Source organism: Mobula hypostoma, chromosome 23, assembly GCF_963921235.1.
Source record: "Mobula hypostoma chromosome 23, sMobHyp1.1, whole genome shotgun sequence".
In the NCBI taxonomy this organism is placed as follows: domain Eukaryota; kingdom Metazoa; phylum Chordata; class Chondrichthyes; order Myliobatiformes; family Myliobatidae; genus Mobula; species Mobula hypostoma.
In genome coordinates this window covers 6,892,668-6,917,697 of record NC_086119.1, presented here as the reverse complement: position 1 = coordinate 6,917,697, position 25,030 = coordinate 6,892,668, and the positions used below count along the sequence as shown (strand labels likewise).

Below are 25,030 nucleotides of genomic sequence, written 5' to 3'. Positions count from 1 at the left end.
TAGCTTGTGGGTAACACACACAAAATGCTAGAGGAACTCAGCAGGCCAGGCAGAATCTATAAAAAAAATGTACAGCTGATGTTTCGGACCGAAACCACTCGGCAGGACTCACCTCCAAGGACCCTGCGGTTCATGTTCTGTGTGTTATTTGTTTACTTTTTGTATTGTTTGCACAATTTGTTCTTTCTTTCGTACATTGAATGTTTGACAGTCTTTGTTGTGGTTTTTGTGGATTCCACTATGCTTCCTTGTTTTATGGCTGCCTGCAAGGAGATGAATCTTGAAGTTGCATATGGTACACACATTTTGATAAATGTATTTTGAATTTTTACACCTTACCATACCATATGAATGCATACAACAATTGCTTAAAATGGCTTTTGAAACAATCCAGTGTCAATTTTAGTGACATCTGATATTAATGCAGCCTGCACCCATTAACACGGTAATATAGATAATTCATTGACAAGCAAAAAAATTACTTTGAACAAACTGACAAGATAGAGCTGAGAAGAAAAGGAATCCTTGTTTGCCAAGGATTTTATAAGTAAGGAGAAACCGATTATCAAAGAATGCTGCTGAGAGCCAGGAAAAACACTTATCCACACTAAAAAATTGTGAAAATGGTGGCAGCACCTGTGATTTGACATAATGATCAGTTGGGCAGTGGATTTCTTTCCATGATGATTACTTCAGTGTAGAAAATGTAACTGCTATTTTTAGGGAAAACAGTATGGTGTAAGGTATTAAAAGCTTAGAAAATCGTAAATCACTACTAATCCATAAGCAGCGTAGAAAAACAATAGGGATTATAAAATCATTTCCGATTTAAATTCTTTGTATGAACTCTGTTTGCTTTTACACATGATTGTCTTGAAGTAAATGCTAGCTGTAACTTTTAAATAAGGGGTAAACAGAAGCCAATCATGCATTTGTGTAAAGTACCACATTTTAATTTCCATGTAGTATTTTAACAGCTAGACATCTGTTATTCCTTCAAAGCCAATTATTAAAATTGCTCTTTCATTTTGAAAGTAATTCATTATCGATATTTGTTTACACTGTATACAATTTATTAACCAAATGAATGAATAGTTGTTTTTGTCATAGTCATGGGTTTGTTAAAAGTTGCTGTGTATGTCACTGTTTTCATTTCTTTTTATGGTCTTTTTCATACCTTGTATCATTTTTTTGTTTGTAATGCTCTGTTTAAGATTTTTACCACTATGCTGTAGGTATTTTATTTTAGCAGTTCTGTAAGAGCAGTCTATTCTGCTTTTAGCATGTTTGGATTTGAGCTAAAGATAAGGGACTATGTTATTCAACCTAGGAATGTAATATCAGCCAGTCAGGATGGTAGAATTGGGAGAAGGTTCTTAAGAACACTGGGCAAGAAAGGTTTTTGTGATGGACACTGGAGGTCTTTTTGGTGGGAGCGGAGAGAAGACAGAAGGGAAGATGGCGGAGGATGCTGTCCCTGTTACACAAGATATTTTGTGCAGATGAATGGCTTCAAGGAGGAAGGACCAATACTCTTGTGGGGGAACTCATTTGTTTGAGGTGGATTTTGAGCAACATTTGGAAGGTTACACGCACGCTGGACCCACGGTCTGTGAGTTAAAGACAACTTAAAGATGAGCTCCAACTTGTGTGCACATTTGGACCAGGTTAACTGTAATAGGCCCTTTTAATATTTTTTCTCTTCTTTTTCCTACTAAATTAAAGCTGACATTTGTAAATACATTTTCTTTATAATTGTATGCAGTGTACGATCTGTTATTTCTTGCCAACAGCTAATTGCATGGGAGCAGTATTTACACAGTATTCACGCAGATCGGGGTTTGGGTGGTCGAGACATCCCAACTTCCGGTTTTGGTGGGACCCAAGTCATACCAATCCTAGACATATGGAGCTTGAGAATGGTGGTTTTCTCACTGTTCAGTTGCTGTTAGGGAGCGGCTAACAAGCTATATCTATAGAGATGCCTGGTAAAAAGGGTTTAATTTGTAATTGCCAATATTTGTTATTTCAGTTCTTAATTCAAGTCAATTAAAATGTTGGCCAATGTAAGCTGAGAAGTTTTCTATCTTTCTATCTTGTCCAGATATACCTGGGCATGCTTAGGCAGGGTGGATACTGCATAGCAGGACAAGTTTTAGAAAGGCTATAGAAGCAGCGCACACACATGCACACAATGTTGTGTGTGTTCATTATAATAAAGTAATAGTATTTTCAGGAGTATTTGTGATAACAAAATGTCTTGCCAATGTTGCAACAGCTGCGATGCTTTCTGTTATATTTTGTGTGTGTGTATGCTTAATTCTCAGACAGAGCATGACTCCTCTTATTAAGAAAGCATATGAGTTCTACTTTGGGTGTAAAATTGGTGACTAAGTCTAAGCCTGGGCTCCTCACATTTTGCTGTGCAATGTGCTCTGTCGATCTGGGAGGTCCTTGGAAGTTCATGCCGTTTGCTGTCCCGATGATATGGTGAGAGGAGAAGGATCGTGTGACAGATTACTACTTCTGTGTGACCAGTGTGTCTGGTTTCTGTGCTAAAAATAAGAAATCAATTGAACACCATAAATCAAACAGGTCATCAAAGACACGTAATTCGAAGAACTTCTAGTGGGATTGGAGAAAATCGCATGGAAGGCGTTCAAGGATGTTGTTGAAAATTTTCTTCACAACTACAGAGCACCAAACTATGTGCAACTGGTTGGCAACATGCTTCAAGTGTACAAAACCATGAATCAGAACCAGAATCAAAATTGGATTTAATGTCACTGACATATGTCATGAAATTTCTTAACTTTGTGACAGCAGTACAATGAAATACATTATAAATATATAGAGAAAAAAGTTACATTAAGTTTGTATGTCTATTAAATAGTTAAGTTAAAATAGGTAATGCAAAATTACAGAAATTAAAAAATGTAGTGAGGTAGTGTTCATGGGTTCCATGCCCATTTAGAAATCAGATGATAGAGGGGAAGAAGCTGTTTCTGGATCGCTGAGTGTGTGCTTTCAGGCTTCTGTACCTGCTTCCTGATGGTAATGGTGTGAAGAGGGCATGTCCTGGGTGGTGGGGATCTTTAATGATGGGTGCTGCCTACCTAAGGCACCACTCCTTGAAGATGTCTTGGGTACTATGAAGTGCAACATGTCACTAAAGATTCACTTTCTGCATTCCCATTCAAACTTCTTCCCTGCAAATCATAACGCTGTCAGTGACGAGCATAGTTGAAGGTTTCACCAGGACATTGCGGTCTTGGAGAAACAGTATCAGGGCAACTGGAATCCATCAATGTTGGCTGATTATTGTTGGACAGTTAAGAGAGAAGCCGCAGACACTGAGTACAAATGAAACAAAACATTTTAGCTTCGTTGAACTATTGCAAAATGTCAGCACTATTATACAATTAAATGCATTATATTCAATAAAAGTTAATTTACTTGTTTCTCCAAATTCGTACATGATACAAGTAATCAGAAATTTGTGTTCAGCTTTAAGCGGTCTATCATAAAAAAATGAGGAAGCAACACTTTCAAAAAATATTTGCTGTCCAGTGCAGTAGCTGCAAGAAGACAGCATGGTTCAGATGATTGGGATTTGATGATAGATATTGCCTTCCTGAGGCAGCACAATTGTACCATTTCCTATACTTTCTCTGTCATTCTTACTCCACCTTTTCAGAGCCGTACTTTTCTTGATTCTGTTAACCTTGCCCTCTACCACAACAGCTTTCATACCCAACAGCTCATGTTCCTCTAACAATAATACACCACTGCAAAATCCATTCTTCCCACCACTTGCTACTCTTCTTGAGGCACCCACTTCCACAAGTGCAGGAAATTCTCTATCTGTCACAAAATTATGTGATGATTATTATTATTATTCTCACCACTTACCTATTGTACAGGCTAAGATGCTTCTTACAATTAACATGTATTTGGTTTAATGTACTATTTTACTGGTCATAGTATATTTTCTTTTATTTTGGTGTGACAAAGTGCAAATTGATTTCTTGCTTTGAACACTTCTGTTCAATTTGCAGGAGCATTTTTCACTCTTGGTTGCTTGACCTCTTAATTCTACTTTCAGTGGTCTTCCTGTCCTCAGCCTTTTACAGTTAGTTCCTCAGTGAAACTGACAATAATTTGGACAACATTTGATTCGGTTTGTTACAATCTTTTGGACTCAATGGGGTTCAATAATTCCTTATTTGTTATTTGTGCTTGTCTCATTTATTAGCGGACAGCAGGTGCCGATGAAAATTTTCATCTTTCTCTGTTCAACTTCTTACCTTTACCACTCCGTTTTAATATTAAATATGATTTTCTTTTTGTTTTTTAGTCACTTGTGTTCCTCTTTTTCAGACTTTCAGGAAATCCATTTCAATATTTTAACACCTGAAGTATCAAGTAATTTTCTTCATGTGCAGCATTTCTGTGTTCATGGCAGCCCCTGTGTAACAGCTATTTGGGTAATGCAAATCTGTTGTGATGGAATTCACAAATTGGAAACTAAAAAATATCAGATACAGAATAGAACTCGCTCTTACAAAATTTTCAGAGGGTGAAAGAAATAAACACAAAACATGAAAGAAACAACAAACTTTGTCAGTTTTTATTTTTGGTCACTCAATACTAGGGGAAATAATATTTGGTTCTGACATCACTGGATCAATTGGGTGGGCAGTCATGATTGAGGCCTCCTTTGCTATGCCCTCTCCAGTCTAAGCACACATGAACAGCTGTGCACTTCATCCATGAGGTATGTTCTCCGATGTGCTGAATTGTGGGGACCTGCAGTAGCCACAGCAAGCGGTTATCCCTTGGGTTTAACTCCAATTCCACTAAGTCGCTGCACTTTAACCTGACAGCCCACTGAAATACTCTACACCACCTTTCTCCCATGAACTTCAGTTTTTGATTCCCAAAACTTTTTTCTCTGATAAGCCCGCTTCCTAAATCCTTTCCGAACCCATGAGAAAATGCTTTGCAGGTGAAGAGCATGGCAGTGCTGTGTTCCGAAGCGTTCACACATCCTCAGACTGGAAAGGGCTTGGTAAATGAGATGCTTAACAAAGAAAGCCAACCCAATTGATGCAGTGATATCATTATTTAAATCTTATTGTCCCACAGTACTGAATGACTAAAAATAAAAATTAGCAAAATTAGTTTATTTCACACGAACACGACAAACTATCTCTTACTATCTCTTCTTTCAGTTAGTCCTGAAGAAGGGTCTTGGCCCGAAATGTCGACTGTACCTCTTCCTATAGATGCTGCCTAGCCTGCTGCGTTCACCAGCACTTTTTGTGTGTGTTGCTTATTTCACACGAGCCTTGTTACCACCCCCAACTCTTGTGTTTAATGTTGGCATCAGCTGTTAGCTAATGGTCATGGGTCACTAATAAACTGGCATAGTATGAAAGAGAAGACATCCCTAAAGAGCATATCTTTGCTTGTAACATTTAGATTCGATGGGAAGAGTGAGTTTGCATTTCAGAAGCTCATGATACAGCAGTTTTCAAGGAACATAACTTCCATGACGCAGGAGTTGCCTATATTAAAGTTTGCAGCATTTGGACTGTATTTTTGTAATCTTTCTGTTTTGATTAATTATTTATGCAAGAGTATATCTGACACACATAATTTTGTGAAAGAAAATCTCGTTAGATGTCAGTTAATTTTGAATCTGAGCCTGCGGTTCTGTGATTGCAGTTAAAATCAAATTACGTTTTAAGTCTTGGCTACATATGCCTCATTTTAAAATCATGTACCTTTTCAAACCTTTGGGTGGGGGGAAGTTAGTTGGATTTTATTTTTGATTCAGTTTGAAAATTTTTTTTTTCATTTGTTACTGTTTTGCAAAGCTGGGTATTTTCCTTTGTTGAAAACTAGTTATGATATTGATCAGTAGTCTCTGCACAATATTTGGTTTCTGAAAGTTATGATTAGCCAAGAAGTACATTGTTGAGATTATAAAAATATTAATCCACTGAGTAAACCAACATTTAAAAAAACTTTTTTAATAAGTCTGTGGAGGTGCTTTTAAGTTGTTAATTATCAAAATAATCAAAAGCTCATTTATATTTAGTGTCAGCCCGCTCTGTGCAGATCCTTTTGAACATTTGTCAATGCTTCAGTGTTCCTTTAATTGGCAGGTGGAGGTTGTGAATAAGTATTCTGTGATCATGTTGTGTGGGGAAAAATAGACTTTTCCCATTGTTACAACTTCCAAATAAATCCCTTCACTTTTCTCCCTAGAAGTTAGTTTGACACATTGACAATAACTTCACATTGATGTAGTTGAAGATTATGCTCTTAAAGTTGTTGGATAATTTGCCAACCAGATAGCTTCAGGCACAGTTATGAAAAGTAGAAGCCTTTATGATGAAAGTAGCATCTTTATTGCATAGTTACCTTTTCAATTTTGTGTAAAAGGCAAGTGGGAAGGAAAGTCTCTTTATTCTTATTTTATTGCCAAGTCATCAAATGTCAAAAGTTCAATTTGTGTTTACAAACCAATAAAAATAAAATGGATAGTTGGAATAACATGCATGCCAAGTATTAATTTGCTGTTGTGTAGAAGAACAAAGAAATGTTTGCAGTCTATTTAATGAATAAGATGATTTGCTACTACATAATTCCTTCAAGTATTAAAGTAGCAGTAGTTTGAATGATGAAGAGCTTTTGCACCTTTTGACATTAGTACCTTTCAGGACATTGAAGTAGGAAAAACTAATTTTTTTTATGCATATGACTAAATTGATTGTTGTTTAGGCATCCTGGGCCTCTGCAACTAAAAGTGGTGATATGATGTAAAGATCCCTCAAAATGGAGAGGATTATGGATAGGCGAGCACATGCTGTCCTTGATTGCAAATGCTTTGCAAATAGTTTGAAATTTTTTTAGGAAAACTGCAATAGCAAATTGCAATCTGGGGAAAGCTCCTGGCCCTGATGGGTTTACCGTTGAATTTTATAAATGTTTTGCTTCTTTATTGATTCCTTGGCTCTATAAGGTTTTTGAGGCTTCTTTGAAACTTGGTAAACTTCCGGAATCTTTTAATAGAGCATCAATTTCTTTAATACTAAAGAAGGATAAAGACCCTGCTCAATGTGCATCTTATAGACCAATATCTTTATTAAATGTTGATTCTAAAGTTTTTTCTAAGTTATTAGCAAATAGACTAGAAAAAGTACTTCCTTCTATTATTTCGGAAGACCAAACGGGTTTTATTAAAGGTCGTTACTCTTTTTATAATATTCGTACATTGTTAAATATCGTTTATACTCCCTCACAAAATGTTCCTGAGTGTGTTATTTCTTTAGATGCCGAGAAAGCTTTTGATAGAGTAGAATGGCCTTATTTATTTAAGGTGCTTGAAATGTTTAATTTTAGCTTGAAATTTATATCCTGGATTAAACTGTTATATTACTCCCCTGTAGCCTCGGTTCGTACTAACTCCTTAAACTCACCTTTTTTTCCTCTCTTTCGTGGTACTCGACAAGGTTGTCCTCTTAGTCCCCTATTATTTGATATTGCATTAGAACCTCTTGCAATTGCTATTCGAGAATCTTTAAATATTACTGGGATAACTCGGGGATTAAAGTCCCATAAATTATCACTCTATGCTGATGATTTACTTTTATATATTTCTAATCCTGAGAGATCCATTCCTGCTGTTTTAGAGTTATTAGCACAATTTGGTCTTTTCTCAGGTTATAAATTAAATCTTAGTAAGAGTGAACTTTTTCCGATTAATAAACATCTTCCCTTATATTATAAATTTCCATTTAAATTGATTAATAATTACTTTTCATATCTTGGGATTAAAATTACTTGTAAACATAAAGATTTATTTAAGACTAACTTTTTACCATTAATAGACCATATTACTCAACTTTCATCTAAATGGTTTCCCTTATATTTAACTTTGATTGGTCGTATTAATGCAGTTAAGATGTTTTTTTTGCCAAAATTTTTATATGTGTTTCAGGCATTACCAATTTTCGTTCCTAAATCTTTTTTTGATAAAGTTGACTCTAAAATTTCTTCATTTATTTGGCAGAACAAGAATCCGAGACTGGGTAAAATACATTTACAGAAAGCTAAGAGAGATGGAGGTTTAGCATTACCTAACTTTAGATTTTATTATTGGGCTATTAATATTCGACATATGAAATTTTGGTTACTTGATCGGGACATACTATTTATTCCTAAATGGGTAGCATTGGAATTACAATCTGTTCAGGGTTATACACTTGGTTCTATTTTAGGTTCCTCTCTTCCTTTTGATTCGAAACGTCTTAAGCAGGTCTCTAACCCGATAGTTAAATATGCTTTGCGCATTTGGTTTCAATTCAGAAAATTTTTTGATCTTAATCAATTCGGGTTAGCGATTCCTATTTTAGGTAACATATTTTTTCCTCCCTCTTTTACGGATCGCGCTTTTCAAATTTGGAAGACTAAGGGTATTTTACGGTTTTTGGATTTATTTTTAGATGGTTCCCTTATGTCTTTTGAACAATTATCTAACAAATATAACTTATCAAGAATACATTTTTTTAGATATTTACAAGTTAGAAATTTCCTAAGTACTATACTTACTTCCTTTCCAATGCTTCCTCCTATATATATTTTAGATTCGATAATTAACCTTAATCCATGTCAGAAAGGTGCATCGGCTATGATTTATAATATTATTATGAAACTTAGGAAAGCTCCATTTGATAAGATTAGGGTAGATTGGGAACAGGAATTGGGGCTTACCATTTCTGTGGATGATTGGGGGCAGATTTTACAATTAGTTAATACTTCCTCTATTTGTGCTAAACATTCCCTAATTCAATTTAAAGTGGTTCATAGAGCACATATGTCCAAAGATAAGTTAGCGCGTTTTTACTCGCATATTAATCCTTTCTGTGATAGATGTTCGGGGCAGATAGCCTCTTTAACTCATATGTTTTGGTCTTGCCCTACTTTGGAAACTTTTTGGAGAGATATTTTCAATATTATTTCTAAGGTATTAAATATAGATATCTCTCCTCACCCTATTACTGCTATCTTTGGACTACCTAAAATTTCTAGTAATCTTTCCCCTTCAGCCCGTAGAATGATTGCATTTCTTACTTTAATGGCGAAAAGATGTATTTTACAACATTGGAAAGAGCTTAATGCTCCAACTACCTTTTTTTGGTTTTCTCAGACGATTTTATGTTTGAATCTGGAGAAAATTAGAAGTAACCTTTATGATTCTTCATTTAAATTTGAACAGATTTGGGGACCTTTTATTCGATATTTTCATTTAATGTAATATTTACCCTTCTTGTTTTCTCTTCACTGTTTTAATGGAGGTCGGGATTGAGGACGTGATTTTAAGTTTAACTCTGTTTGGTTTCAAGTTAGCCCATTGCTTTGCTTTGCTTTTAGTTAGTTGCACGGTGGGTTTTTTTTTGGGGTTTTTTTTTTCTTTTTTTCCATTGATATATATAAAATCTAGTATACTATTATGTTATCTTGGTTTCTTATGCTTAAATTACATTGTTTGTAGTATTTTCTTTTTGGTATTGTTATCTTTTGGAATTTTATTATACTTTAACATTGTATTAATGTTTATATGGCTTACCTTTTTTGTATACTTACTCAATAAAAAGATTTAAAAAGAAAGAAAAGGAATAACATGCATGCCAAGTATTAATTTGCTGTTGTGTAGAAGAACAAAGAAATGTTTGCAGTCTATTTAATGAATAAGATGATTTGCTACTACATAATTCCTTCAAGTATTAAAGTAGCAGTAGTTTGAATGATGAAGAGCTTTTGCACCTTTTGACATTAGTACCTTTCAGGACATTGAAGTAGGAAAAACTAATTTTTTTTATGCATATGACTAAATTGATTGTTGTTTAGGCATCCTGGGCCTCTGCAACTAAAAGTGGTGATATGATGTAAAGATCCCTCAAAATGGAGAGGATTATGGATAGGCGAGCACATGCTGTCCTTGATTGCAAATGCTTTGCAAATAGTTTGAAATTTTTTTAGGAAAACTGCAATAGCAAATTGCAAAAATTATTTCCATTATGAAATTTTATTTTGGTTGATTTATTGCTTTGTTTTCATGTAACTTTTTCTATGCCGTTTTCAGAATCATTAATGTGCTACACACTTTCAACAAATGAGGACTTTCATTACAAGCTGCAAATCTTGCTCTGCAGGCATGAACCATGTCAGACATTAGAGCACATATATCTTACACCCATGTGTCAGCTGTTTTCTGCCTAGCTGCTGACAAGAGCTCCATTCATAATTCTTTTTATCCTTTCAATGAATAGGTAATTATTCAATATAAAGCTGGATATTTCGATTGGGGCATTTAGTGCAGCAGTGCAGTGTAACAAAATCTGCTGTTATTGGCAACCTGAGAGGAGAATGTTTAGAGTTCCTGCAGTGATGTAACTTTAGCTGCTTTGAGCCGCTCTTTACTTGGCACATCATTGAACCTTTTATTCTAATAACTGATTGCACAGGATGGGTCACATTTACCCCCATTCTTTCATGTATTGTAATGTTTAATAGCAGACAAAGTTGAGTGGAATGGTGGGTAATTTGAACTTGCCTTTCCATAGATCAGAGACTAAAAACAAGTTGATCCTCAGTATTGTGGTACAACCTAAACAGTGACTTGGCATTTATTACTGGAGGATGATCTTACTGGTTTAAGTTGAAAGCAGCAAATATTTCTTCTACTTGATTGATATGGTTTGGAGGTGAGCAGCATAGATTAGCCACATGATAAATCTCTGAACTCAATTGTATGAAAATATTCCTGGCTCTTTTAGTCTAGTTTGTGAAACAAGTGAAGATTGTTTCACATCTTGCACATTCTAACATCATGATTTGGGAGTGGAAGCCTTTTATTGTAAAGTGAGAGTGTAATGTAACAGGGCTCTGATGTTTAATTTGACAAATGCAAGCATAAGCTTCTCACTTTTACTTATAAAGCCTGTTTATACAGTGGAATACTGCTGATGAAGAAGGGATTGAGAGATTATTCTTAAATATGATTAAAAAACAGTTACAAATAGACTGTTATGTTTTGCCAGCACAATAAGCTGGTTCTAAAATGTAATTTGGCTTTTTTTATTAGTTGATATAATGCATGCTTTTGTGACTTATGATCTTTAAAAATGAGTAAAAAAAAATCTCTGAAAGATTCTAATTTTCAAAAACTTTACTGATGTACTTGTGTTTTATTTGCATACAGTATTTTCTTTTTTTGTAATGTACTGGAGAAATGTGATCGAATGAAAAATTAAACTGTTGATTTTAAGTTGCCAACAGTTGACAATTTTTAGTTTTGAAAGTGTGAAATGTTTTAAGAACTACTTAAGGATAACAAAATATTGGATTGTGATAAAAATCTTATAGGCTTGAAAAGGAAAATTCATTTAGGGTTCCTTCTCTGGATATGGTGTACAGAATTGCCCTACAGCTGAATAACCATCTGTCGCTGAAGATAATTGCAATTTGGCAGAAAACAATTGATAAGTTTCCCTTTCTCACATGTGTTTCTGAGTTGTTATTTATTCCCATCATCACTAATCCTGTTTCTTTGGCTTTCTTTTCTTGTTCCTCCAACTTTCTTCATTTCACATTTTCACCTAATTCTTCTCCATCTATCTTATTGTCTACCTTTTATTTTATTTCATTTCATTTCTCCCTTCCTCCCTCTCTCTCTATTCGTTATTGCTTTTTAATTTCATTTTCTCCCTCTTCCTCCTCCTCTTCTCTTTTCTCTTACCCATCTCTTTATTTCTTTCCTCACCTCCCTTTTTTCTTTTCCTTCCCTCTCACTCCCTCTTTCATGTTTCCTTTTCTCTCTCTTCCATTTACTCTTTTCTCAAATAATCATTATTCTTCCCCCTCTCCTTCTGAATTCCCTTTCACTCTTACCTTTTTCATTTTTTTTTCTCTTTTCTCCATCTCTTTTCAGTTTTTGAAATTGTTATCTCAACCGAAGTTAGCTTCCACAAAATCCATTGCACAAATCAATGTTCACACTCAAGGAAGTATTCTTTTTCATGCTTTACTAACTGCAGAAGCCTGTTTTGTCAACAGAGAAATCTGAGTCTTGGGTTTGGCTTGAGCACAGCCCAAGGAAGCCTGAAAATCTAAAGTCTGACTAGTAGGAATATATCATAGAATTGTACTAGATAAATTTGAGACAATTAATTGATATGGATTTCAGAATGACATTGGCTATAACACACAAAAATACAATATTGAACTAATTTGATTGAAAAATATGGAGCATTCAATTGTTACATGTGTGGTGGTGCCAGATTGTCACACCAGGATTGGATTTACAAAGCTGATACTCTGAGGATAATTCAGATTGTGGAGTTTTGTCCAAGTGTCAAAATTTTCAAATAGTAGGAAATTGGATATAATCTACAAATAACTAATTTGTAATGGTAATTCATAGGAATCTCAATAAGCTAAATGAATGGAGAGCTGGAGCAAGTTGAAGTTTGAGATGAAGTATAAAGTATGAATATCTTTCAAGTTAAGTAAAAGTCAACTTAAATTATTCAGTGGAAATATTTTCCTGCTAATAGAGCAAAGAAAGTGGTTAGAAACATAGAACATAGAAAACCTACAGCACAATTCAGGCCCTTTGGCCCACAAAGCTGTGCCGAACATGTCCTAACCTTAGTAGTTACCGAGGGTTACCCAGAGCCCTCTATTTTATTAAGCTCCATGTACCTATCCAGGAGTCTCTTAAAAGACCCTATCTTATCCATCTCCACCACCGTCGCCGGCAGCCCATTCCACGCACTCACCGCCCTCAGCATAATAAAACTTACCCCTGAATTCTCCTCTCTACCTACTTCCAAGTACCTTAAAACTGTGCCCTCTCGTGCTAGCCATCTCAGCCCTGGGAAAAAGCCTGTCATCATCTTGTACACCTCTGCCAGGTCACCTCTCATCCGCCGTTGCTCCAAGGAGAAAAAGCTGAGTTCACTCCACCTATTCTCATAAGGCATGCTCCCCAATCCAGGCAACGTCTTTGTAAATCTTCTCTGCACCCTTTCTATGGTTTCCTCATCCTTCCTATAGTGAGGCAACCAGAACTGAGTACAGTACTCCAAGTGGAGTCTGACCGGGGTCCTATATAGCTGCAACATTACCTCTTGGCTCTTAGACTCAATCCCACGATTGATGAAGGCCAATGTCCCATATGCCTTCTTAACCACAGAGTCAGCCTGCGCAGCAGCTTTGAGCGTCCTATGGACTCGGACCCCAAGATCCCTCTGATCCCCCACACTGCCAAGAGCCTTATCGTCAATACTATATTCTGCCAGTATATTTGACCTACCAAAATGAACCACCTCACACTTATCTGGGTTGAATTCTATCCGCCACTTCTCAGCCCAGTTTTGCATCCTATCAATGCCCCGCTGTAACCTCTGACAGCCCTCCATACTATCCACAACACCCCCAACCGTTGTGTCATCAGCAAATTTACTAAACCATCCTTCCACTTCCTCATCTAGGCCATTCATAAAAATCACGAAGAGTAGGAGTCCCAGAACTGATCCCTGAGACACACCACTGGTCACCGACCTGCATGTGGAATATAACCAGTTCTGAGGGCAAGCCAGTTCTGGATTCACAAAGCAATTCACAAAGCAATGTCCCCTTGGATACAATGCTTCCATACTTTCTCAATAAGCCTTGCAAGGGGTACTTTGTCAAATGCCTTGCTGAAATCCATAAACACCACATCTACTGCTCTACCTTCATCAATGTGTTTAGTCACATCCTCAAAGAATTCATTTAGGCTCGTAAAGCTCGACCTACCTTTGACAAAACCATGATGGCTATTCCTAATCATATTATACCTCTCCAAATGTTCATAAATCCTGCCTCAGAATCTTCTCCATCAACTTACCAACTACTGAAGTAAGACTTACTGGTCTATAATTTCCTGGGCTATCTCTGCTCCCTTTCTTGAATAAGGGAATGACATCCACAACCCTCCAATCCTCCAGAACCTTTCCCGTCCTCACTGATGATGCAAAGATCATCACCAGAGGCTCAGCTGTCTCCTCCCTCACCTCCTACAGGAGCTGAGGATACATCTCGTCCGGTCCCAGTGACTTATCCAACTTGATGCTTTCCAAAAGCTCCAGCACATCCTCTTACTTAGTATCTACATGCTCAAGCTTTTCAGTTGGCTGTAAGTCATCCCTACAATCGCCAAGATCCTTTTCCATAGTGAATACTGAAGCAAAGTATTCATTAAGTACCTCTGCTATCTCCTCTGGTACCATATACACCTTTCCGCTGTCACTCTTGATTGGTCCTATTCTCTCGCGTCTTATACCAGATCAAGTATAGCCTCTCCTCTGGTAAGCTTATCTACCTACATCAAGAAACCTTCCTGAGCACACCTAACAAACTCCACCCCAACTAAACCCTTCACTCTAGGGAGATGCCAAGTGATATTTGGGAAATTAAAATCTCCCACCACAACAACCCTGTTATTATTACACCTTTCCAGTGTTTCCCTATCTGCTCATCAATGTCCCTGTTACTATTGGATGGTCTATATAAAAAAAAACACCCAGTAGAGTTATTGACCCCTTCCTGTCCCTAACTTCCACCCACAGAGACTCCGTAGACAATCCCTCCATGTCTTCCTCCTTTTCTATAGTCGCGACACTATCTCTGATCAACAGTGCCATGCCCCCTCCTCTTTTGCCTCCCTCCCTGTTCTTTAACATAGAACATAGAATAGTACAGCACAGTACAGGCCATTCGGCCCACAATATTGTGTCGACCCTCAAACCCTGCCTCCCATATAAGCCCCCAACTTAAATTCCTCCATATACCTGTCCAGTAGTCTCTTAAACTTCACTAGTGTATCTGCCTCCACCACTGACTCAGGCAGTGCATTTCTGAAACATCTAAAGCCTGGCACTTGAAGTATCCATTCCTGCCCCTGAGCCATCCAAGTCTCTGTAATGGCCACAACATCATAGCTCAAAGTACTGATCCATGCTCTAAGCTCATCTGCTTTGTTCATAATACTCCTTGCATTAAAATAGACACATTTCAAACCATCGGTCTGAGCGCGTACCTTTTCTATCACCTGCCTATCCTCCCTCACGCACTGTCTCCAAGCTTTCTCTATTTGTGAGCCAGCAGCCTCTTCCCCAGTCTCTTCAGTTCGGTTCCCACCCCCCAGCAATTCTAGTTTAAACTCTCCCTGATAGCCTTTGTAAACCTCCCTGCCCTGGGATTCAAGTGCAACAAGTCCTTTTTGTATAGGTCATGCCTGCCCCAATGATCCAGAAATCTGAATCTCTGCCCTCTGCTCCAATCTTTCAGCCATGCATTTATCATCCACATCATTCTATTCCTATACTCACTGACGCGTGGCACAGGCAGTAATCCCGAGATTACTACCTTTTGAGGTCCTGCTTCTCAACTTCCTTCCTAGCTCCCTGTGGTCTGTTTTCAGGACCTCCTCCCTTTTTCTACCTTTGTCGTTAGTACCAGTAGGTACCACGACCTTTGGCTGTTCTTTTTCCCACTTCAGAATATTGTGGACGCTATCAAAAACATCCCGGACCCTGACACCTAGGTGGCAAACTACCATCAGTGTTTCTTTCCTGTGTCCACAGAATGGCCTGTCTAAACCCTAACTATAGAGTCCCCTATCACTGATTTCAAAGTTTTGACAAATATCTTATTTAAAGATAATTGTTCGGCTTTCAAGGTTTCATTCATGAGCTAAGTTATGACTCTCTGGGGGTGCCCTCCCTCAGTCGGGGTCAACCTTGGATGTTGCGTCTTAGCTGTCGACATAGTCAGCAAACTGATGCCCATGTGGCAGGCTCCCCCTCTCCATGCAGCTGATGAATCCAAGGAACAGCAGAGACTGATACGGTTTGGCATCAGCAGCATCATAGTAGTTGCCAGTCAGCATTTAACTCAGTGTAGGGACTCCAGCTCCAGCTTTTTCCTCTGTTTACTCCTGAAGCCTTCCCATTGAGGGGGTATAGCCAGAAGGCAGTGGAGGTTTGAGATCAGTTTTCCTTCTCTTAAATGAGCTGCCACCCATGGGCTGACAAATCACACCTGCCCAAAGTGACTGGTTTTAAGATAACTGACCTTCCTTTGCCCCTTCTGTCAGTAGAAATGGTTCCGCTTATCTTAGTAGCGAAACCACATGTGAAGGGCAGGAGCTGGTCTTGGTTGTCAGAGGCTGTTTGAGATGAACACCTTTGGAGCATTTAATCCGTGTATTCCCTAACCAGAAACCTTGGATGAATTATGAGGTCAAGTCCCTTTTAAAGGCTGAGCTGCGGCTTTTAGGTCTGGGGATACCAGTCGCTACACGGAATCCAGGCGTGAACTCCGGAAAGCCATTTAGGGTGCCAAGAGGCAATATCGAGCCAAGTTGGAAACCCAGGCTAACCAGAGGGATGCCAGTAGACTATGGCAGGGTCTAAATGAGATCACTGCGCGCAAAGAAAAGGATGGGAATATCAATAACTGTGGCACTTCTCTTCCTGATGAACTTAACGCATTCTATGCAAGATTCGAACAGAAGAGGACAGTCCCGCTCCCTCCGGATGAACTGGACCTGGTGGCATCAAGATTCATCATCACTGAGGAGGACGTTAGAAGGGTCTTCCTGAAGATAAATCCAAGGAAGGCAACGGGCCCAGATGGCGTCCCAGGACGGGTTCTCCGGGCCTGTGCAAGCGAGCTAGCTGGAGTGTTTGCTGACATCTTCAGCTGCTCCTTGCTTCAGTCTAAGATCCCCTCCTGTTTTAAGAAGGCAGTGATAATCCCAGTGCCGAAGAAGAGCAAGGCGGCATGCCTGAATGACTATCGACCTGTGGCTCTGACATCAATTGCTATGAAGTGGTTCGAGAGATTGGTTATGGCACACATCAACCACAGCCTACTGGTCAACCTCGACGCTTTGCAATTCGCCTACCAGAGCAACAGGTCAACGGCAGATGCCATCTCTCTGGCCTTCATTCCTCCTTAGAACGCCTGGAGAATAAAGACGCATATGTAAGGTTCCTTTTCATTGACTACAGCTCTGCCTTTAATACCATCATTCCAAATAAACTGATTCCTAAGCTCTGGAACCTGGGCCTTAGCACTCAGATCTGCAGCTGGATCTTCAACTTCCTCACAGACAGGACCCAGGCTGTAAAAATAGGGGACAAGCTCTCCTCTACAATCACTCCGAGCACCGGTGCCCCACAAGGCTGTGTACTCAGCCCCCTGCTGTACTCACTGTACAGCCATGATTGTGTAGCCAAGTTTCCATCAAACTCAATATATGTTTGCTGATGACACAACAATTGTAGGCCGTATCTCGGGTAATGATGAGTTTGAGTACAGAGAGGAAATTAAGAACCTGGTGGCATGGTGCGAAGACAATAACCTATCCCTCAACGTCAGCAAGACGAAGGAATTGGTTGTTGACTTCAGAAGGAGTAGTGGACCGCATGATCCAATTTACATCGGTGGTGTGCAAGTGGAACAGGTCAAAAGCTTTAAGTTCCTTGGGGTCAATATCACAAATGACCTGACTTGGTCCAACCAAGCAGAGTTCACTGCCAAGAAGGCCCACCAGCGCCTTTACTTCCTGAGAAAACTAAAAAAATTTGGCCTGTCCCCTAAAACCCTCACTAATTTTTATAGATGCACCGTAGAAAGCATTCTTCTAGGGTGCATCACAACCTGGTATGAAAGTTGTTCTGTCCAAGACTGAAAGAAGCTGCAGAAGATCGTGAACACGGCGCAGTACATCACACAAACCAATCTTCCATCCTTGGACTCACTTTACACCGCACGCTGTCGGAGCAGTGCTGCCAGGATAATCAAGGACACGACCCACCCAGCCAACACACCTTTCGTCCCTCTTCCCTCCGGGAGAAGGCTCAGGAGCTTGAAAACTCGTACGGCCAGATTTGGGAACAGCTTCTTTCTAACTGAGATAAGACTGCTGAACGGATCCTGACCCGAATCTGGGCCGTACCCTCCAAATATCCGGACCTACCTCTCGGTTTTTTTGCACGACCTTACTTTCCATTTTTCTATTTTCTATTTATGATTTATAATTTAAATTTTTAATATTTACTAATTTTTACTATGATTAATATTTTTAATTTTGAAAATATTTTAAATATTTTTAATATTTGTAATATAAAGTCAATAAAGTATGACTATGACTATATCTGTACTCTGCTTTCTCCACTACCATGGTAAACCAGATGAATGTAATCTCAGATTTCACTTGGGTAACTTACAGTCCAGTGGAGGGAGTGTAGAACCTTTCCAATGGAAAGGTTCTAATTTCAGGTAACCCACTCTCCCATATGCCTTTCCCACCCTCCCATGTTCCATTCCCACTCTCCCGTGTTCTTTTCCCACTCTAATGAGTCTATCCAATTTTTGTCTTCCTTTGCTCACCTTTTCCATCTCTGTCCCCTTGTTACCACATTACCTTCTCCCGCTGTATTACATTTACCCATCACCTACCAATCTACTGACTTGAATTTATTTTCCTTTGGTTCACCTTTCTAATGCCTTCCCCCTGCCCTAACTGCATGCATTCATATCATCATCACATCCACACCCTGCTACCCTCCGCCAATCAGCTATCAGCCTCTGTCTCAAAATTTGTGACACACTTCCCCCAACCTTTCCTGCCTGCTTCCATCTTCTCCTTGTTCCTCTTTCCCCTCCCTCCCTCCTCCCCATCTTCCACAGATGCAACTTGGCCAGCTGATTTCTTCCAGCAGTTTATATTTTGCTTGTTGACATGACTGAAGGGTCGATGAAACTCTTGATTTTCTCTTTATATTTAACAGCAGGTCATTGTCCTCAGTAGACTTAGATTGACCAGCATGTAAGAAAGAATGGAGCACTTTCTATTTCTTTTTTCACTCTAGCCTCAGATCAACTTCTGTACTAGAGCTAGTAGAGTCAGCAAGCTTTGGAATGATATGATAGAACAGCACGGAGTAGCTTAGACACAGACTCTTTCTATTGGATAGAATGTGGTTTACTCCTCAGTGACACCATCTTTAACTAAATGGATAAGTGTGGAATGATCAACCAAAAGATAAGTGAATATTTCATATTTAATTTATCTTATTTACAGCTCCACACATAGACACTCCATTTTTTTTGTTACTTGTTAGCCTTTATAGAAGTCTCTGCTTCTAACATTTCTGTCATATAATGTTTCTGTTTTCACACTACCACAATTTTTCTCTTTTGCTGGAACTTAAAATTTATTTCATGTTAAATCTTACTCTGAACAGTCCTTGATCAGAAATGTCACCTCTTTTTCTACATGTGCTGTCTGACTGAATATTTTCAGTATTTCCTGTTTTACTTGCTTATGATTTATTTATATTAGTAATCCTGCTAAGAATTAGAGCTTTGTTAACAAATTGAAGATGTATAGATTTTTATATCAATCGTTTAATAAACTTATTTAGATATTGAAGTGCATAAAGTGTAATAGTTTGATTTGGTCATTGGCTGGTTCTGATTTCTATAATTTCTAAAGTCATGTTCTCCCCACATTGCCATCAATTTATCCCAGATTCTAGCATTCATCTAAACTCTGGTTAATAAATTGGTTTCCACTTGTTTTCTCTCTAGTTACTCAATTACCTTGGTTTCGTATCTGTGTGGTAAATCTAGAGCAAAATAACTCTTATAAACTGTTAATTACATTTAAATAATTATAGGATAATTAATATGCAAACTGTGAATTTCACAAGATATTTCAAATAAATCCAGCGATTAAATTGTTTTCTTTCTTTCTCTTGCAGGTTTCTCGCCCCTGTAACCTGTGCACTTGCAGTTTGAAGACAAATGGAAATGATGAAAGTGTTGCAAAAGGGAAGAATAATGTAAAATCACAAGTCCCAAAAATATTTTTTGGCACTCGCACACATAAACAGATAACACAAGTCACTCATGAACTTCGGCGTACAGCTTACTCGTATGTTCGAATGACCATCCTGTCCAGTAGAGATCACACCTGTGTACACCCTGAGATCTCTAATAGTTACAATAGGAATGAAAAATGCAAGGAACTCCTAGAGGGGAAAAATGTAAGTAATCTTCTCTTTATCAAAAGTCAGGCATAGGTGTTATTTCCTTTGACTGTCTTGGACTAACTCCTTATCCAGTTTCCAAGGAACTGGAGGGTGGGGATGTTCTGGGAACTGCTTCCTCCTCTTAACTATTTAACTGTGCACCTACCCTTCATGATTAGTTGAGGCAGTTCTACAGAGTTTGTTAGTTGTGAGTTTGCTTTGCTCTGTCTTTTGCATGCTGATTTTCAATTTAATATTCCTGTATTTCTGTTTTGGAATATCAACAGTTTGGCACCTTTATTTTTAGGTATACCAGTTAAGGTCTCCAGATTTTGGAATGTCCTTCTGCTCTCTTTATTTTAACTAGGGTTAATCCCTTAGCTTGATTCTAGTATCAAGGACATGCTGTATATACAGAAAGGTGTTGGGAAAGTGCTGGTAACATCATGAATGATCCCACCCTACTCATGGACTCAAACAACAGGAATTCTGCAGATGCTGGAAATTCAAGCAACACACATCAAAGTTGCTGGTGAACGCAGCAGGCCAAGCAGCATCTGTAGGAAGAGGTGCAGTCGACATTTCAGGACGAAGGGTCTCGGCCTGAAACGTCGACTGCACCTCTTCCTACAGATGCTGCTTGGCCTGCTGCATTCACCAGCAACTTTGATGTGTGTTGCTACTCATGGACTGTTAGTCTCACTTCCATCATGGAGGAGGCAATGTAACCCTAACCCTAACCCTAACCCTAACCCATCCATGCTAAGATCACTAGACTCAGAAACAGTTACTTTTCCCAAGCGGTAAAACTGATCAACACCTCCACTCACTAACCCACCTTTCCACGTCCTCGATCACCACTAATTTATAATTTTCTTTGTTGTGTGTATATGTCTATAAACTTTAAACAAGCTTGAATCTAGAAATAGAATGAAAAGTTTGCAAAGGCATGAGAATATAGATTATAATGTTGTGATGTGTGGTTCTGTTGTTGCTGATGGCCGATAGTACCTCATGGAGGCTCAGCTTTGAACGCCTAGGTCTATTTTTAAATCCATGTCATTTAGAATCATTGTGCCACAAAAACCAATGTAAAATCTCTTTACAAGGGCTTGGTGGTCACTTCTATCTGCAATGGTGGATTGTCAGGACAATTTCTTACAGGTTTATCAGTGATGGTTCACTGGCTATATGATGCAGATCTAACCAAGCAACTATTTCCTTTTGGATTAAGCCTGCTGGTTTTTTGGTGTTACAAAAATACTCTGTGTTGATACTGTATTCTGAAGTTGCATTCCTCTCTGAACTACCTTCAGTATTTTCCAAGTGTTGGTCACATTGGCAAAGCAATGATTCATCATCTGAGAGAGAGTGATAAGTGGTTGTTTGGAGGAGGTTTCCTTTACTATAGAATATTTCCAACAATGCCCATCTTCTGTATATTCCAGTGTATTCCATAGTGGTCACCCCCATCTAGTAGGCCTGGTCTTAAGTCATTAAGAAGGTAAAGATGGAATAGGAAAGTAAGCTAGCCAGTAATATTAAAGAGGATACCAAAAGCTTCTTCAGATACATAACCTGTAAAAGAGAGGCAAGAATGGATATCAGACCGTGGAAAACAATGCTGGAGAGGTAGTTATGGAGGACAGGAAAATGGCGGATGAACTGAATAAGTATTTTGCATCAATTTTCACAGTGGAAGACATTAGCAGTATGATGGAAGTTCCAGGTGTTGGGGGTTATGAAGTCTGTGAGGTTACCATTACTACGGAGAATGTTTTTGGGAAACTGAAAGGTCTGAAGGGAGATAAGTCACCTAGACAAGATGGTGCACATCCCAGGGTTCTGGAAGAGGTGGCTGAAGAGATTGTGGAGGCATTAGTAATGATTTTTCAGGAATCACTAAATTCGAGAATGGTTGTGGAAGACTAGAAAATTGCTCATGCCACTCCACTCCAAGAAGGGAGAGGGGCAGAAGAAAGGAAATTATAGGCCAGTTCGTCTGACCTCAGTGTTTGGGAAGATGTTGGAATCGATTGCTTAGGACGTGGTTTTGGGGTACTTCAAGGCAACTGATATGATAAGCTGTAGTCAGCATGGTTTCTTCAAGGGAAAATCTTGCCTGACAAATCTGCTGCAATTCTTTGAAGAAATAACCAGCAGGATAGATAAAGAAGGATTGGTTGATGTTCTGTATTTGGATTTTCAGAAAGTTGCTTAATAAGCTGGGAGCACGGGGACTGCCCCTGTCTGCCAATGGAGTAGCAGTATTTTTCTGCTGCTCTTAGTTTTCTTTCTTTCCCCCTAGTTTGAGCTTTGAATTTAAAATTTTTACTTGTTGATTCTTGAGGGGGATCAATATGTCTATGTCTACAAGAAGTGGGAAGAATTTACCTGAACCTGGTGATAAAGGTAATGGGAAAGGAAAGGTGCAAAAGGAAAGATCTGGTGAAATGCCATCGTGGGCTGAAGATATCGTTCGGACACTGAATTCAATTAAGGATCAGAATGGATCAATTAAAGACCAACTGGAAAAGAATAGTAATGAAATGAAGTCGTTTCTGGGAAAACTTAAAGACCTGGAAACTCAAGTTATTTCACTCGAAGAGGAATTGAAGATAACTAAGCAAAAGTTGTCTGAAGCTACAACTCGTTTGGAAAAATATCAAAATAAGATTATAGACCTGGAAACTAGGTCTGGACGAAGGAATATAAAAATTGTTGGGCTGCAGGAAGGAGCTGAATATGGAGATCTAATGGCTTTTCCACACTTTATTTCCTACCATTCTATCAAAGCCGCCTGCTATAGAAAGGGCACACAGGGCGTTTATCTCGAAATCGAAGGATTCTAGTAAACCAAGATCTGTTCTGGTTTGCTTTCATCACTTCAAAACTAAAGATCAAATAATGCGACAGGCAAGAAAACAGAGAGTTTTTAGATTTATGGAATCTGAGCTCCGCTTCTACGAAGATTATCCAAGAGAGATAATAGAACAAAGATCAAAATTTGCCCTCGTAATGAAACAAGCATATGATAAAAATCTTTTCCCGTCTTTGAGGTACCCGACAAGAATTAAAATTTTCCCTGCTAATTCTCCTCCTCGTACTTTTTTTGATCCAAAAGCTGCACTGGATTTTGTTCAGGCTTTACCTGCTGCTGTCACCGACATCGCTATTGAATGATCCATCTGAAAGGCTGTTTGGCTATTTATATATTATTCGCATTTTGGAAAGAAGATTTATGAAGGTGTCTTGTATATTTCATCGAGAGTCTAATTAAAGAAGACAGAGAATTATTCTTTATTGCATATTATTAGTTTTCCTTTGGAAAGATGTATGATTTAAGTATCTCTGTTCAAATGATCTCTGGACATTCTATGACTGAGGGAAGAAGATAAGGCGATTTGTTCCTTTAATTTAATACTTGGTAGCTAATTGGTAGTTTTTTCCTACTAATAGGGCTTTTTATATATTTTTTTCTGTTTTATTATTACATTTTATAATTGAATTTAAAGCTTTTTTAGGGAACTAATATTAAACTTAAACATGGCGCTGGTTTTTCTCTCTAAGAGATAACATTATTTTGGTTCTTTCTTGTTTATTAGTCGATGGAATGTAAATACCTTTTTTTGCTGAGACTTTATTGTCTTTTTCACAAGGTCACTTTACTTTTTTACTAACTGGGGGGAGGGAAAGAAACACAGACGGAGCAGTCAGCAGCTTTGAATTCTATCATAGATCGCTTGCCTCTTTCGGGTTTCGGGGTGTAGGTGGGTGGGTTGAGAGTCAGGAGTTTTTTCCCATTGGGTGGTTCCGGAGCATGCGTGTTTTTTATTTGGTTGTATTCTTCATCACTGCCATCTTTGATCATCCTGTATTGGTATGTGCTCTATGCATGTATAAAGTAGAATGAAATTATAGTATGCTGTTCAAACGGATTAATATAATAAGTTGGAGTGTACCTGGTTGGAATCATCCTATTAAACGAAAGAAGACTTTTAAAATTATTAACCGATTCCAACCTGATATAATTTTTGCTCAAGAGACACGTATCAGGGCGGGAGATCAAAATAGATTTGTTAGATGGTGGAATGGTTTGCAATTCCACTCTACTTCTCAGAGGAAAACAAAAGGCGTGTCTATTTTCATTAAACCTAATATATTTATTCAAGAGGATATTGAATCAGATTCTAATGGTAGATTTTTAATTGTTAAAGGAACAATCTGTAACAGAAAAGTTGTTTTGGTTAATTTGTATGGTCCTAACTTAGATGATCCTTTTTTTAAAAAGGTATTTGCTTTACTGCCTGACTTAAATGAATATATGCTCATAATGGGTGGGGATTTTAATTGCTGTTTAAATCCTATGATTGATAAGAGCTCAACCAATCAGCGACTTCCAAATGGATCCGCGTCATTTATAAATTCCTTTTTGATTGATTTTGGGTTGATTGATTTGTGGAGGTATCTTCATCCCGACAATAGAGAATATTGTTTCTTCTCACATGTTTATAAAAAATATTCGAGGATCAGTTATATTATAATCGATCCCCGCTTCTTGCCTAGCATTAAAACTTGCGAATATGACGCTATTGCTATATCTGATCATGGGCCTCTGAGTTTGTCTTTTGAATTTGATGATGTCATTCTTGCCCGCCCACCTTGGCGCATGTCTCAGACATTATTGCAAAACTCTGACTTTGTCACTTTCATTGAAACCCAGATAAAAGAATTTTTTTCTTTTTAATGATATAGGGGGTATGTCTAAATTAGTTATATTGGATACATTTAAAGCATTTTTACGTGGTCAGATTATTTCTTATTCAGCTAAATTTAAAAAATAAACTAAAGCAGAATTAGGTAGA

At 38.2% G+C, this 25,030-nt stretch overlaps 1 protein-coding gene across 1 annotated transcript in view; it reads left to right on the top strand.

Annotated features, from left to right (window-relative positions):
* brip1 (BRCA1 interacting helicase 1) overlaps positions 1–25,030 on the top strand; it is a 312,184-nt gene that overhangs the window by 44,721 nt on the left and 242,433 nt on the right. Inside the window, exon 7 of the mRNA XM_063031229.1 lies at positions 19,896–20,180. Within this exon, the coding sequence (XP_062887299.1) occupies positions 19,896–20,180 (285 nt within the window). The remainder of the gene's footprint in view (positions 1–19,895; positions 20,181–25,030) is intronic.